We start from the raw sequence: 15,000 nt of genomic DNA on the forward strand, positions 1-15,000 counted from the left end.
TTAAACTAAAGTGAACCGTGAGCTGTGTTGAAGCTGTGCATCAGTGTCAGGCTCTGACGGTGATGTGTGTTTCAGCTGTTCTGGGAACAGCACTAACGCTGGGCTCGGTGTCAGTAATGTGTGCTTTGACTGTTCCAGGACGCTGGGTTTGTTAGTGAAGAGGCTGGAGAGAGGAGGAAAGGCGGAGCGCGAGACTCTGTTCCAGGAGAACGACTGCATCGTGCGGATTAATAACGCAGACCTGCGCAACATCCGATTTGAACAGTAAGACACACACACTGCTCACTTGTTACTTAGGAACAAACATACGGTGTACAAAGTCCTCTGTACTTGCAGGGCGGGTTCATACGGCAAAAAAGTGCTTGACTTCTTGACTTTTCCTGACACTGTCTCCGCTTTATCCTTACAAGCTCTCTGTGCTTTTATATTTTCATGAGCTCTCAGACGTTCTGTCAGCCTTCACCACACTCCCATCTTCTCTATCTGCATCTATAGAGCTTATTGAAAGATTGATTGTACATTTTATATAGATTTCCTCATTGTTTGATAAATGTGATACTGACTGAGATGCTGCTTCCAGTCCAGAACATCTGTTAAATGAAATGAACCAAAAAAAAAGCCTGTTTTCCTGTACGTAAACGTAAAGTTTCTTTAACATCTATCTGACTTGTTTGTATGTTTTGACATACAAGGCTTTTGCACAAGTAGATATGTTGACAATCATGCTGTTGTTTATATTCAGTCAACCAACCCATCCTAACCCAATCAACCACCCAATTCAACCCAACCAACCAATCACCTAATCCCACCAAACCAACCCAACCAACCCAACCTAACCAGCCAGCCAAACAATCACCTAATCCCACCAAACAACCCAACCAAACCATACCAACCAACCAAACCAAAAAAAACAAGCAAACAATCAACCACCTAATTCAACCCGATCCAACCCAACCAAAGAATAAACATCCCAATCCAACACAATCCAACAATCAATCACCCAATCCTACCAAACCAAACAACCAACCAACCAACTCAACCAAACCAAACCAAACAACCAACCCAACCAAACCCTCCCTAACAATCAACCACCCAACCCAACCAACCAATCAATCCCACTAAACCAATCCAACCCAACCAATCCAACCAAACCCAACCAAACAATCAACCACCCAATCCAACACAATCCAACCCACCAACCACCCAATCCCACCAAACCAACCTAACCAACCTACCAACCAACCAACCAAACCAACCCAACCAAACCCACCCAAACCAACCAACCCAGCCTAATCCAGCCAAACAATCAACCACCCAATTCAACCCAACCAACCAATAACCCAATCCAACCCAACCAACCAAACCCAACCAATCAAACCAAACCCAACCAAACAATCAACCACCCTATCCAACACAATCCAACCAACCAATCACCCAATCTAACCAAACCAACCCAACCCATCCCACCAACCAACCACTGTAAATAAATTTAAATGCATAGTACCTTTCAGGTGTGCTGTACGACAGACAATAAGTATCTATGCCAGACTGGATGTACTGAGACATCTGTTCAGAAATATGTAAAAAATAAATAATAATACATTTAAAAAATAAAACAAAATAAAAATATATAAAAATAAATAAAGAACTTGCCCAGGAAGAAAAAAATATATACATACATGTATGTATGTATGTGTGCGTATATATATATATATATATATATATATATATATATATATATATATATATATATATATATATATATATATATATATATATATATAATCAAAGATAATCCTTGTACACATATGTTCAGACATGTCAAAAAAAAATAAATAAATGAAATACTTCCAGGAAGAAGTAATCCACTACACATGGCATGAAGAGAGAAAACTAAAAAAGCGAGTCAAAAACCTCCGGACAGGGTTCATCATAGGGCACTGACAGGGCACAGCTGTGCGATAATTCATAATCGAATGGAAACCTCATTTACATACATCATTCAGACCGCTTACACAAACTCAACACCACCAGTTAATTTCCCCAGTGTCCCAGAGCATTATTATGTTTTAATTGCTTGGCCATATTTTTGCACCAGATCCAGTCCGGACCTTATATAGCTGCGCTAGTACAAATACGCAAACCCAACGGGGTCAACCAATTCTCAAGGATTAAACATGACCTTGAGTATTACACTCGCATCGGGTCGATAATATGAGTGTAATACATATTAGATATTATGAGCTTTGTTTTTTTAATGTGCGTTCTGTAGTCATCTGTAAACAAACTGCAGCGGATCCACAAGAGAGTTCGGTTTTAATCCGCCATCGTCTTTTTCTCTCACACATGAGCAGCTGCTGGAATCACACAGATGAAAATTAACACAACAATATTTTCTTTATCTCGCTCGCCCTCTCCCCGCTTCCTGATTGGGATCCAATCATAACAATATTCTAATCTTATTGGATTGTTTGTATGAGTAAACATATATTAGCATTTGATCTAATATGTAATGACAGGTTGATGGAGTCATTCAAACATGTAACAAGCTAACAGAATGCTAAACTGCTTCAGGATGTTAAATCTTATGAGCTGAGAGCTAAAATACTAGCAGCTTCCTAAACATGCTAATTTGTTAAAACAGTTTAACGACTTGCTAAATGAGTTACTATGTTAAAAACTTGCTAGCATGTGTCAAAATATATTATAATTTCAAAACATAGTTAGCAGCTTGTTAAAACGTATTAGCAGCATCCAAAACTTACTAACAACATTTTATTGTATACTAACACATTGCTAAAATGGTGCTAAAATAACAACATGGTAAAGTGTAGCAACGAGGACATGCTGCAATGCTAGCAGCGTGGTTTGCAAAACATGTTAGTAACTAGTTTGAGCTCATTTTAATCCTAGGTTAACAGCATTCTAAAACACTATGACATGATAAATTATGTTAGCAACAGATTAAAACAACAACTTAAATGTTATTTAATTTTTGGTAGCTTGTTAAAACATGCTAGGAACAATCCAACTAACAATATGTCTAAGCATATTAGTGAATTGCCTAAACATGTTGAGATTGTGGGTGAGCATACTAAAGTGTAACAACATGCTATTGTCATACTATAATGTTGTAAAATGTAAAATCATGTTAGCATCAGGCTAACCGTACCAGCAAAGTGCTAAAACATCAACTTAAATGTTATGTAAACGTTAGAACATGCTAGCAAAAAAATGCCAGAACTTAACTAACAACAGGCTAAAAATAGAAGCAAAGTGCTAGCAATGCTGTAATGACTTTGCAAAGCATGTTGATAACTAGATTAAACAAACTAAAAACAAAATAGCAATGTTGAAATATGTTAGCAACAGACTAAAACAGCAACTGAAATGTTAGTAACATGTCAAAACCTACTAACAACATGTCTAAATATACTAGCAAATTGCTTAAACGTCATCATGAGGGGGATTATGAGAAGTAGCCTATAACTAGGACATGTCGTGCTAAAATGTTGTCAAATGTAAACTCATGTTAGCAACAGTCTAAAAATACTAACAAAGTGCTAGCAATGTTGTACTGTCTTAGCAAAGCATGTTGATAACTAGATTAGACAAACTAAAGATATAATAGTAATGTTAAAATATATTAGCAAAAGACTAAAACAGTAACTTAAGTATTATGTTAATGTTAGCAGCTTGCTAAAACATGCTAGCAGCATGTCAAATAACATCATGTCTAAACATATTAGTAAGTTGCTTAAACATGTTGAGATTGTGGGTAAACATGCTAAAGTGTAACTTTAACTTGGAAAACATGGAAAAAAACATGCTTAAACTAGCCTAAGCTGGTTAGCTAGTTTTAGCTGGTCGACCAACCTGGTTTTAGAGGGGTTTTGGCCACTTCCAGGCTGGTTTCCTGCTATTTCCAGCCAGGTCTTAGCTGGTCAGGCTGGGCGATCAACCAAAACCAGCTATGTCCAGCTTAAACCAGGCTGATCAAGCTGGTTTTAACTGGTTAAAGCTGGTCATTTTCCAGCCTGACTAGCTAAAACCAGGCTGGTTGACCAGCTAAAACCAGCCAACCAGCTTAGGTTGATTTTAGCTTAGGCTGATTTAAGCTGTTTGTTCAGCAGGGTATTGTCGGTGGTAAAATGTTATAAAGTGAAAAAACGTGTTAGCATCAAGCTAAAAATACAACCAGAGTGCTAGCAATGTTGTACCAACTTAGCACCATGTCAAAACCTGCTGACAACATATATAAACATGCAAATTGCTTAAACATGTCACCATGGGGGAGCAGGGGAAGTATAACCACTATTGCCATGCTACAATGTTATCAGTTAAAACATGCTAGCAAATTGCTTAACCGTCATCATGAGGGGGAACATGGGAAGTATAACTATGACATGCTATTGTCATGCTAAAATGCTATCAAATGTAAAATCATGTTAGCAACAGGCTAAAAATACAAACAAAGGGCTAGCAGTGTTGTACCAACTCAGCGAGGCATGTTAAATGAACTAGAAACATAATAGTAACATTTTAAATCATATTAGCATCATTTTTAAATGTCTTATAGCAAATAGCACCCTAAAATGAGTATGACTAGCATGTTGTGTTGATAACGCATGTATTACATATGAGATAATGCTGTTTGTTCTTAAGGTGCGTTCTGTAGTCATCTGTAAACAAACTGCAGCGGATCCACAAGAGAGTTCGGTTTTAATCCGCCGTCGTCTTTTTCTCTCAAACATGAGCAGCTGCTAAAAATCACAACAATATTTACTTTATCTCGCTCGCCCTCCGCCCGCTTCCTGATTGTGCTCCATGCGGAGTTATAATTCATAACGATATTCTAATCTTATTGGATTGTTTGCATGGGTAAATATTTATCAGCGGTTGATCTAACGCTATGTAATGATGCGTTGATGGAGTCATTTATTATTCAATCAGACGGAGGGAGTAGCGTGATTAGCCGCGTGTCACAGCTCCGCTTGTCTGCTCGCACACGGAGGCGGGCGGGGCCTCATTTGCATAAAAATAGATGGGTGTCCCTAAAGTGAGCCGCTATTTGCTCTCCAGATGCAGAGATTGATCTAATGAAGAGTTTATTGAGACGGAAATAACCCATGGAACCAGTGTTAACGGAGTAAACATGACTGTCGAGCTGGTATTCCTCTGCTATCTCTGGTTTTGCTTTCCCGGGTCAAACTATCTATATGCAAAATAGCAGCATTAACCTGCAATCCCGATGTGCTTGTTTTATATTTGTTCAGTGTTTACAGGAATAGTTCTCCAATAAATTGAAGATTCTGTCCATGTTTATTCATGCACATGTTGTTTTAAATCCATATGATGGTCTTTCTTTCATGGAAAACGAGCTGCTCTTTTCCACATAATGGAGCTTTTCACATTTAAAATTGAGTAAGGTATACACGAAAAGTGGTCTCTACTATATTTTAAGTCTTCTAAAGGCAAATTCTATAGGATTATGCATTTAATTCACATTATCTGTTGAAAATGGTTTACTTTTGCCATAGTTTTTAATGTTGCTTGTATCTTCAGAGATTTAAGTATTGTTTATTTGTGTAAGACATTAATACTCAGCAAGGATTATCAACTTTTTAAAAATAAATGCAAATCAATCAATCAATCAATCAATCAATCAATCAGTCAATCGGCTGATCAAACAGCACTGAAACAGCACAAATGTTTGCAACTGTAACAATAGTTTTCTTGAATTTTAGTAAGTTTCTTGATCATAAATCAGTATATAAAATGATCTATGAAGGATCATAAAATAAAGATAAATCTGACTGGAATATGAAAGCATTATATGTATGAGCAATATCACACGAGTAGCAGTGCGATGTGGCTGTATATCGACACTGGTGGAAGACGTGCATTGGCCTGAGGCCACAGGCCCACTAGTGATGATATACAGTCATATCGCACTGCTACGAGTGTGATATTGCATTTATACAACAGTTCGACGGCATAATCTTGCATATGAAGCAGAAAATCTAACACGGAGAGTCTAAAAATACTTTTATATGAGGAACTACTTTCTTCCTCCGTTCATTCACATCTGCAGCTGATGTCAGAACAGCAGAAACCGTTGCAACTTCACAAACGTCACTTTAGAGCGAGTATTTGAATGATTCTCTAGCGTAATGTCTAAAATGTCTAAAACAGGTGATTTTGCTCACATTTTAGGATTAAAAGGCTGAACGGCATGAAATGCCATCAGTCTACAGAGATCTCCCAGTATTTCTCTGTTGCAATTGGGAGATCACAATAGTTAACCCTGAAAAAGCCAAAGCAAAGCAAACACTACAAGATTACTATGGTATAAATACAGCACTACAACATACAAAAGAGAGAGATCGACTTATAATGTCACTTACCTGATCTATAATGATTTGATCAGCTTGAGTTTAAAAGTACGCTGATTTTTTTTCTCCTCTAAGGACTTATTATGTGGTCTCTGGCGCCATCTTGTGGTGGAGCATCAACCCTCTTTGCTCTGCTCAGTATGACAGGCTTATGGATGCTGATGTGATGTGTCTCTCGAAATTACAAATATTTAAAGTAGGCACTATCCTTATAAATAAACTGCATAGTTGCAATCTAAACCACTACATTCTCACCTAAAAAAGCCTCAAAATAAATGATGTTGTCCATCAGCTGTAATATTTGTCAAATTGTAGTGGGTTTATTGATCTGCTGTCACACTATGTGGGCGGAGTAACACAGAAGGATGAGGAGGCTGTACGAGTGCTGTTATTGCAGAATATTGCATAGCTATCAGGCATTCAGATTCGAGAACCAGACAGAACTGTTGTGTATATATATATGTGTGTGTGTGTGTGTGTGTGTATATATATATATATATATATATATATATATATATATATATATATATATATATATATATATATATATATATATATATATATATATTTAATTTTTATAAATTCACTGATCAAAATCTCCTCATTGCATGCGTGTATGTTTGTTTCCAATGTGCATCAGCCACTTACATCCCACTTCATCATACTGTATGTGGTTTATATTGATCCATGATGTATGTATTTGTTTTATCCAGGTTATAGAGTTTCTTTTCCCCATGTCTGATGGACTGCAGTTATCATCCTCCACACTTATGAAAACAGATCCCGCTTCCTGCCTCTAATACGTTTCACTGCTTCCTCCCCAAGGCTTTGCGATTATGGAAATGGCAGATAATGTGAATTAACCTTGTTTTCAACTGTACTGGTACAATTAGCCAGCGATTAAGCAAAGCAACCTTCTGACCTCTCCATGCGCTCTGCTTTTAACAATCCCTGTACTTGGGATGAGCCTGTTCAGTAGTCAACATCGAGATCCATCCTTACTGTGTGATGTTTTCTGTCCCTCAGGGCCCAGAATCTGTTCAGACAGGCGATGCGTACTCCGCGAATCCTGTTTCATGTGGTTCCAGCAGGGAAAAAAGCCCAATACGAGCTGCTGTCTCAGAATGAACTGGGCATTCAGACTGGTTCTATATCCGGAGACAGAGGCAGTCTGGTGGAAGGAGGTATCATAGCTTTTGTTTTGTCCGATAAACTCAATTCACATAGAAATATGACTTTGTTAATATACTCAGATGTGCACGTAACCTTTTTGGTACACTTTTTATGGCACAACCATCCTCACAAACTCAAACACAGCGGGTAAAATAAGCATTAAACATTTCTAAAGGTGCTGTTGACTTGGAATGTTTACCAGATGTCAGGGAAAACCAAAATTATTCATACATACACCTACAATTGTACAAATTAGTTTAGAAAGTAGGTCTATAATAAAATGACACAGAGAAAAAGTATTGAACACATGGTGAAAGGAAGATGTAAAAGACATGGAAAGCCCAGACAGCAGCTGAAATTCCTCAATGTTATTCAGCACCTACTCCTTGTCAGTGTACATTAATATTAGTTGCTACACTTTTTGTGGCACAGCCATCCTCACAAACTCGAATACAGCGGGTAAAATAAGTATTGAACATGTCTCAAAACATTTTTAAAGGTGCTGTTGAATTGAAAGGTTCACCAGATGTCAGGGAAGACCAAAATAATCCATAAATACAAAGAAAATGACACTAATTAGTTTGGAAATTAAGTGTGTAATAAAATGACGCAGGGAAAAAGTATTGAACACATGAAGGAAAGAAGGTTTAAAAAGACATGGAAAGCCCAGACAGCAGCTGAAATCTTTCAGTATCATTCAGAATAATATTAGCTGTTTCAGTCACAGTACCTACATTACCAGATGAAACCAGATGGACATTTCAGCTAGACAGTGAACCCGAACAGAAGATTATAAATCATTTAAACATAACCTGTATTAAATTCTGGGAGTTTTTTTTGCAAAATAAAACACCTAAAATTACCATAAAGGAAAGATCTGAATTAGATTTGTTTAGGCTATTAAAATTGACCTTACTGAAATAATTTTTTTAACCCTACTGTCATTTATTTATTTCATTTTTTTGGTCGCAAAATAAATTTAAAAAGAACTTTCTTGCAACATTATTATTTAGTTGAAGGACAAAAAAAGAAAATAAAGAAGTAAAACAGGTCCAAATGCTAACATTAGTTGAACATTCTGTGTTGGTTTGGTTCTACAGGTAATAAAAAATTCATTTTAAGTAAAAAAAATATTGCTATTAATTGCATCCAAAATAAAAGTTGTCACATTATGTAAATGTAACACACGCACATACATAGATCATTCATTCATTCATTTTCCTTCGGCTTAGTGTCTATTTCAGAGGTTGCCATAGCGGATTGAACCCCCTACTATTCCAACATATGTTTTATGCAGCGGATGACCTTCCAGCTGCAACCCAGTACTGGGAAACACCCATGCACACTCATACACACACACACTCATACACACTTAGTTTATTCAATTCACCTATAGAGCATGTGTTTGGACAGTAGGGGAAACCGGAGCACCCGGAAAAAATCCACGGCAACACGGGGAAAACATGCAAACTCCACACAGAAATGCCAACTGGCCCAGCCGAGTATTCTTGCTGTGTCATCATAGCCCACTTACATAGAAGCAAAACTAAACAATTAAGATAAAGAAATGTTGTCACATTGATATTTAAATTCGTATACAATTACTACAATTTACATATATATATATATACATATATATTTTATATCTACATATAAATAAACACTTTCGGAAATAAATGCATCCATGCGTGCATTTATATATACATAGAAAATATACAATACATACACATATATTGTTTCCCCGAGATGGGTTGCGGCTGGAAGGGCATCCGTTGCGTAAAACAAATGCTGGATGAGTTGGCGGTTCATTCTGCTGTGGCAACCCCAGATTAATAAAGGGACTAAGCTGACAAGAAAATGAATGAATGAATGACACATATATTGTCAAAACAAACTTTTATTTTGGATGCAATTAATCACTAACTTTGAGTTAATAGAACTGACGTTGTGTTTGATGAAAGCATAACCCAATTTAAACTGTTAATCTGACGCAACATTTGAAGTTAAGTGAACTCTGATTACCTCAAGGTTTTGGGTTTTCTCACAGCATTCTGATGTTTTACAGCCTTTAGTCCGAGAAGAATGTCCAAAGCAGAGTCGACCCGTGGTTATCCCACATTACCAAACCCAGCAAACCCTTTAAACCAGACCCAACTGGACCCCATCCAGCCCTCCAGACCCACCAGCACCACCTCATCTGTGGGATACTCCAAGAAGATCGGCCGAAAGTTCAGCGTCCAGCTGCGGAAAGGTAAAGTTGTGTTTGATATGGGGAAATGTGTGCGTGTCAGATCTGGCAGAGCACCGATGGGTGGATGCAGATGCAGATGGAGACCTTCAAATCTGAGGAATTTCTATAAATGTAGGAAATCATGCAGCTGGAAGACACATCAAAACCACCAGTCACCATATTAATAATAATAATAATTCCTTATTCCTCTTTTCTGGACACGCAAATCTCTTTACACATTTCACTGAAAGGAAAATACAAAGTAGAATCTGTTTTTATTATGTAGAAACTGCAAAGACGGAAAGATTTGTAAAACTTGACAGTAGAAATACTTAAAGGCACAATCTGTAATACAAGAAAACTCCAGTTGAGATGAACCAGATTTGCATAAGGTGATGTATTAAGAGGGCAGCATGGTGGCACAATGGGTAGTACAATTACCTCACAGCAAGAAGGTTGCTCGTTCAAGGCCCACTGGGTCAGATGTCATTTCCATGTGGAGTTTGCATGTTCTCCCCGTGTTGAGTGGGTTTCCTCCAGGTGCTCCGGTTTCCCCCACACTCCAAACACATGCGCTATAGGTGAATAGGGTAAGCTAAATTGTCCATAGTGTATGTGTGTGAATGAGTGTGTATGGATGTTTCCAAGTGATGGAAGGGCATCCGCTGCATAAAACATATGCTGGATAAGTTGGTGGTTGATTCCACTGTGGTGACCCCTGATTAATAAAAGCACTAAGCTGAAAAGAAAATAAATGAATGAATGATGTATTAAGAAATTGTTGTCCGGTACAAGTATTTTCTTACAACACATCCACTTCATAACAATTTTTATCAATCTTGCAAGACGACAAGTCAATAAATAGGCCAGTAATAAAGCTGTCGTGTGAGGACGTTGGACAATGGAGTTGAGGATGCATGTGCATGTTTAGTCTGTTTAATAAATCTATTTTGTTCAGATGCACCAATATATATTACCCATATTCACTGAGAAATGGATAAAAATTTCCAAAATGGGGTGTACTCATATATGCTAAGCACAGTATATGATAGTGGCAAATATCATAAGAACATAATAATAATAAGATTTCCCAGAGATGGGTTGCAACTGGAAGGGCATCCGCTGCGTAAAACATGTGCTGGATAAGTTGACGGTTCATTCCGCTGTGGCAACCCCGGATTAATAAAAGGACTACGCCGAAAAGAAAATGAATGAATTAATAATAATAATAATAATAATAATAACAATAATAACAACAATAATAACAATAATAATAATAATAATAATAATAATAACAACAACAACAATAATAATAATAATAATAATAACAACAACAACAACAACAACAATAATAAAAATAATAATAATAACAACAGCAACAATAATACCAATAATAATAATAATAATAATAATAATAATAATAATAATAACAACAACAACAACAACAACAACAACAATAATAATAATAATAATAATAATAATAATAATAACAACAATAATAATAATAATAATAATAATAATAATAATAATAATAATAATAATAACAATAATAATAATAATAATAATAATAATAATAATAATAATAATAATAACAATAATAATAATAATAATAATAATAATAATAATAATAATAACTAATAACAACAATAATAATAATAATAATAATATTTGTGAGGCAGTTTTTAACTTAATTTATTTTACTATAGTCGTTTAATGATCATTTTATTACAGAATTGTGTCATTTTATCATAGTTTCCAAGTCCTAATATTGTCCTTCATCTGTTTCTGTTTTATTTAATTTTGGAAAAACCACTCATTCATTCATGTTTGTTGGACTTTTAATTTCTAAACCATTGGAAATCAAATGGATTTGGTGTATCCAATAAATCCCTGACCTTCTCATAATGTTCTTCCACCAACAGCTGAAAGGTGTTTATTAGGCTTTAGAAGCTCACAGTCCTCCAAAATCTCATTGCATTAAGATTTATTTTAACCTCAATAACCTAAGCCATAAATTAGATGCGTTTTTCCTGCAATAGTGCATTATGTTGCTGTATTTACTGCAATAAATATTACATATGCATGTATTTATCCATGCGTCCCCCCCCCCCCCCTTCTTTGAAGTCGCCTCTATTTTCTGTGATTTTAATAGCTGATGATATCTGCATGTATCTTTTTCTGCTGTAGTGACTAGCATTGTGTAACTAATGCAGTTAGTACTTCAAAGCACTCGATCTGCCATTGTCAGAAAGTGTGGAGACAGACTCACGTACGGCTCCAAATCCCATTCGTTCTGCACGGCAGCTGCATCTCAGCATTTCACACCGCAGGAGAACTGGAAATGTCTATCAGAGATACCACAAAAACAGCCAAACACACACACACAGACACAAACAGAGGCGCATATTCATGCAGAAGACAGAATATCTCTTACTGCTAATGCAGCAGCGCCTCTGATCTCCGCTAGCGGCGGCTTTTTGTTTTGTTTTGTTTTTTTCAACTCCAACTTTGTGTTTCTGTCTGATGTTGTTTTGTCACCGCGTCCTCATTTTAGCGGTGTCGTAATCACACGCTCCAGCTTGTTTAAATGAAAGAGCGAAAGGAAGTTTCTTTGTCGCAGGCTTGTCGTATGTGCATCTATTAGGTCGACGCAGCAGGAGCGACGAGCGGTAAAGACACAATTAAATCCTGACAACAAACGGGCCGAGCTTCAGCGCTGTGAAGTATGGAGTGTTGGGGAGGGCAGACAGGCGTATGCTCTCCTAGCCTTTAATTCAAGATGCAACCTCGGTTGAAACAGGGAGTTTTTAACCGCAGTCTGACATCAAGTCTTTCGCATGCTGGAGTGTGTGTAAGGTGTTATTCAGGACGAGAATGTGCTGGAATGTGTGTGTGCAGTAATATTCAGGGTTGCTTTGCTTCTTGAAAGTATAGCATTTCAGGGATATGGATTCAAGGCCTGGAAAGTACTTAAAAAACAAACATAGGTCTTTAAAAGTGCTTGAAATAAATTGAAAATAATAGTAATAATAGTAAAAACGGAGGAATTCTTAAATGAAAAATCTTACATTTAAATCTTGTACATTAACGCTGATATAATAATGCACTTATTATATGTCCACTTCCTTGCACAGGGAGCCTCCCAGCAGGCACAGGACGTCAATATGATGCCAGATTGACATTGTACTACAGCATCATGGGACAATATGTTTTGTTTGGAAATGAAAATCTGGTTGACGTCTAAACCCAATGTCAGGTTGATGTCAGTGTCCAACGTTGGACAGACGTTGGATTTTGGTCACTTGCCAACGCAACCTCAAAACAACCAAATATCAGCGTCTAATGATGTTAAAGCTTGACGTTGTGTGGTTGTTACCAATATGACGTCTATCAGATGTTGGATTTTGATTGCTGTACCTGATAAATAAACGTCAGTATTTGACGTCAATTGGCTTAAGATGTTGGTTCGACATTGGATTTTGATCACTTACCAACGCAACCTAAAAACAACCAAATATCAACGTCTAATGATGTTACAGCTTGACGTTTGGTGGACATTACCAATATGACGTCTATCAGATGTTGGATTTTGGTTGACGTACCTGACGAATAAACCTCAGTATTTGACGTCATTTGGTTTAAGATGTTGGTTCGACATTGGATTTTGATCACTTACCAACGCAACCTAAAAACAACCAAATATCAACGCCTAATGTTACAGCTTGACGTTGTGTGATCGTTACCAATATGACGTCCATCAGACGGATTTTGGTTGCCATACCTGACGAATAAATGTCAGTATTTGACATCAATTGGCCCAAGATGTTAGTTCGACGTTGGATTTTGATCACTTATCAACGCAACCTAAAAACAACCAAATATCAAAGCCTAATGTTACAGCTTGATGTTGTGTGTACATTACCAATATGACGTCTATCAGATGTTGGATTTTGGTTGCCATACCTGACGAATAAACCTCAGTATTTGACGTCATTTGGCTTAAGATGTTGGTTCGACATTGGATTTTGATCACTTACCAACGCAACCTAAAAACAACCAAATATCAAAGCCTAATAATGTTAAAGCTTGACATTGTGTGAACGTTACCAACATGACGTCTATCAGACGGATTTTGGTTGCCATACCTGACGAATAAACCTCAGTATTTGACGTCAGTTGGCTCAAGATGTTGGTTCGACGTTGGATTTTGATCACTTATCAACACAACCTAAAAACAACCAAATATCAAAGCCTAATGATGTTACAGCTTGATGTTGTGTGTACATTACCAATATGACGTCTATCAGACGGATTTTGGTTGCCATACCTGACGAATAAACGTCAGTATTTGACGTCAGTTGGCTCAAGATGTTGGTTCGACGTTGGATTTTGATCACTTATCAACACAACCTAAAAACAACCAAATATCAAAGCCTAATGATGTTACAGCTTGATGTTGTGTGTACATTACCAATATGACGTCCATCAGACGGATTTTGGTTGCCATACGTGACGAATAAACGTCAGTATTTGACGTCAATTGGCTCAACATGTTGGTTCGACGTTAGATTTTGGTCACTTACCAACGCAACCTAAAAACAACCATATATCAACGCCTAATGACGTTGTGTGGACAATACCACTATGACGTCTATCAGACGTTGGATTTGGTCGCCATACCTGACGAATAAACATCAGTATTTAACGTCAATTGGCTTAAAATGTTGGCGCTCGACATTAGATTTCAGTCAGAGACCAACGCATCCAAAAACAATTAAATATCAACGTCATTTGACATCGTTATTGGACGTCAAAATAAATTTAACCTATTAACATCTTATGACGTTGTGTGCCTGCTGGGCTAATTTCTTGGCACCTACTGCAGCCTCTTTAAATGCAAATGAGTTGCCAGTCCCCACCCCTTTCCAAGAGGGCGGAGTCTTTACAGATTGGGCTTTGGTTACTCCAGCAACAACAAAGAAAACATCTGCATTGCTTCATCCAAACTTGTATACTTATAGTATGTAAGCCAAGTAGCATGCCTAAATTCATTAATTCATTCATTTTCCATCAGCTTAGTCCCTTATTTATCAGGGGTCGCCACAGTGGAATGAACCGCCAACTATTCCAGCATATGTTTTATGCAGCAGATCCCCTTCTAGCCACAACCTAGTACTGGGAAGCACCCATACACTCTCACAT

General features: G+C 37.1%; 1 protein-coding gene across 4 annotated transcripts in view; it reads left to right on the forward strand.

The window, feature by feature from the left end:
- The window catches only part of pard3aa (par-3 family cell polarity regulator alpha, a), a 708,633-nt gene that overhangs the window by 326,984 nt on the left and 366,649 nt on the right, over window positions 1-15,000 (forward strand). For all 4 annotated transcript variants that reach the window (XM_056450319.1, XM_056450321.1, XM_056450320.1 and 1 more), the window contains exons 8-10: window positions 139-264; window positions 7,422-7,579; window positions 9,634-9,819. In XM_056450319.1, the coding sequence (XP_056306294.1) occupies window positions 139-264; window positions 7,422-7,579; window positions 9,634-9,819 (470 nt within the window). The remainder of the gene's footprint in view (window positions 1-138; window positions 265-7,421; window positions 7,580-9,633; window positions 9,820-15,000) is intronic.

The sequence above is a fragment of the Danio aesculapii genome, chromosome 24, assembly GCF_903798145.1.
Source record: "Danio aesculapii chromosome 24, fDanAes4.1, whole genome shotgun sequence".
Classification (NCBI taxonomy): domain Eukaryota; kingdom Metazoa; phylum Chordata; class Actinopteri; order Cypriniformes; family Danionidae; genus Danio; species Danio aesculapii.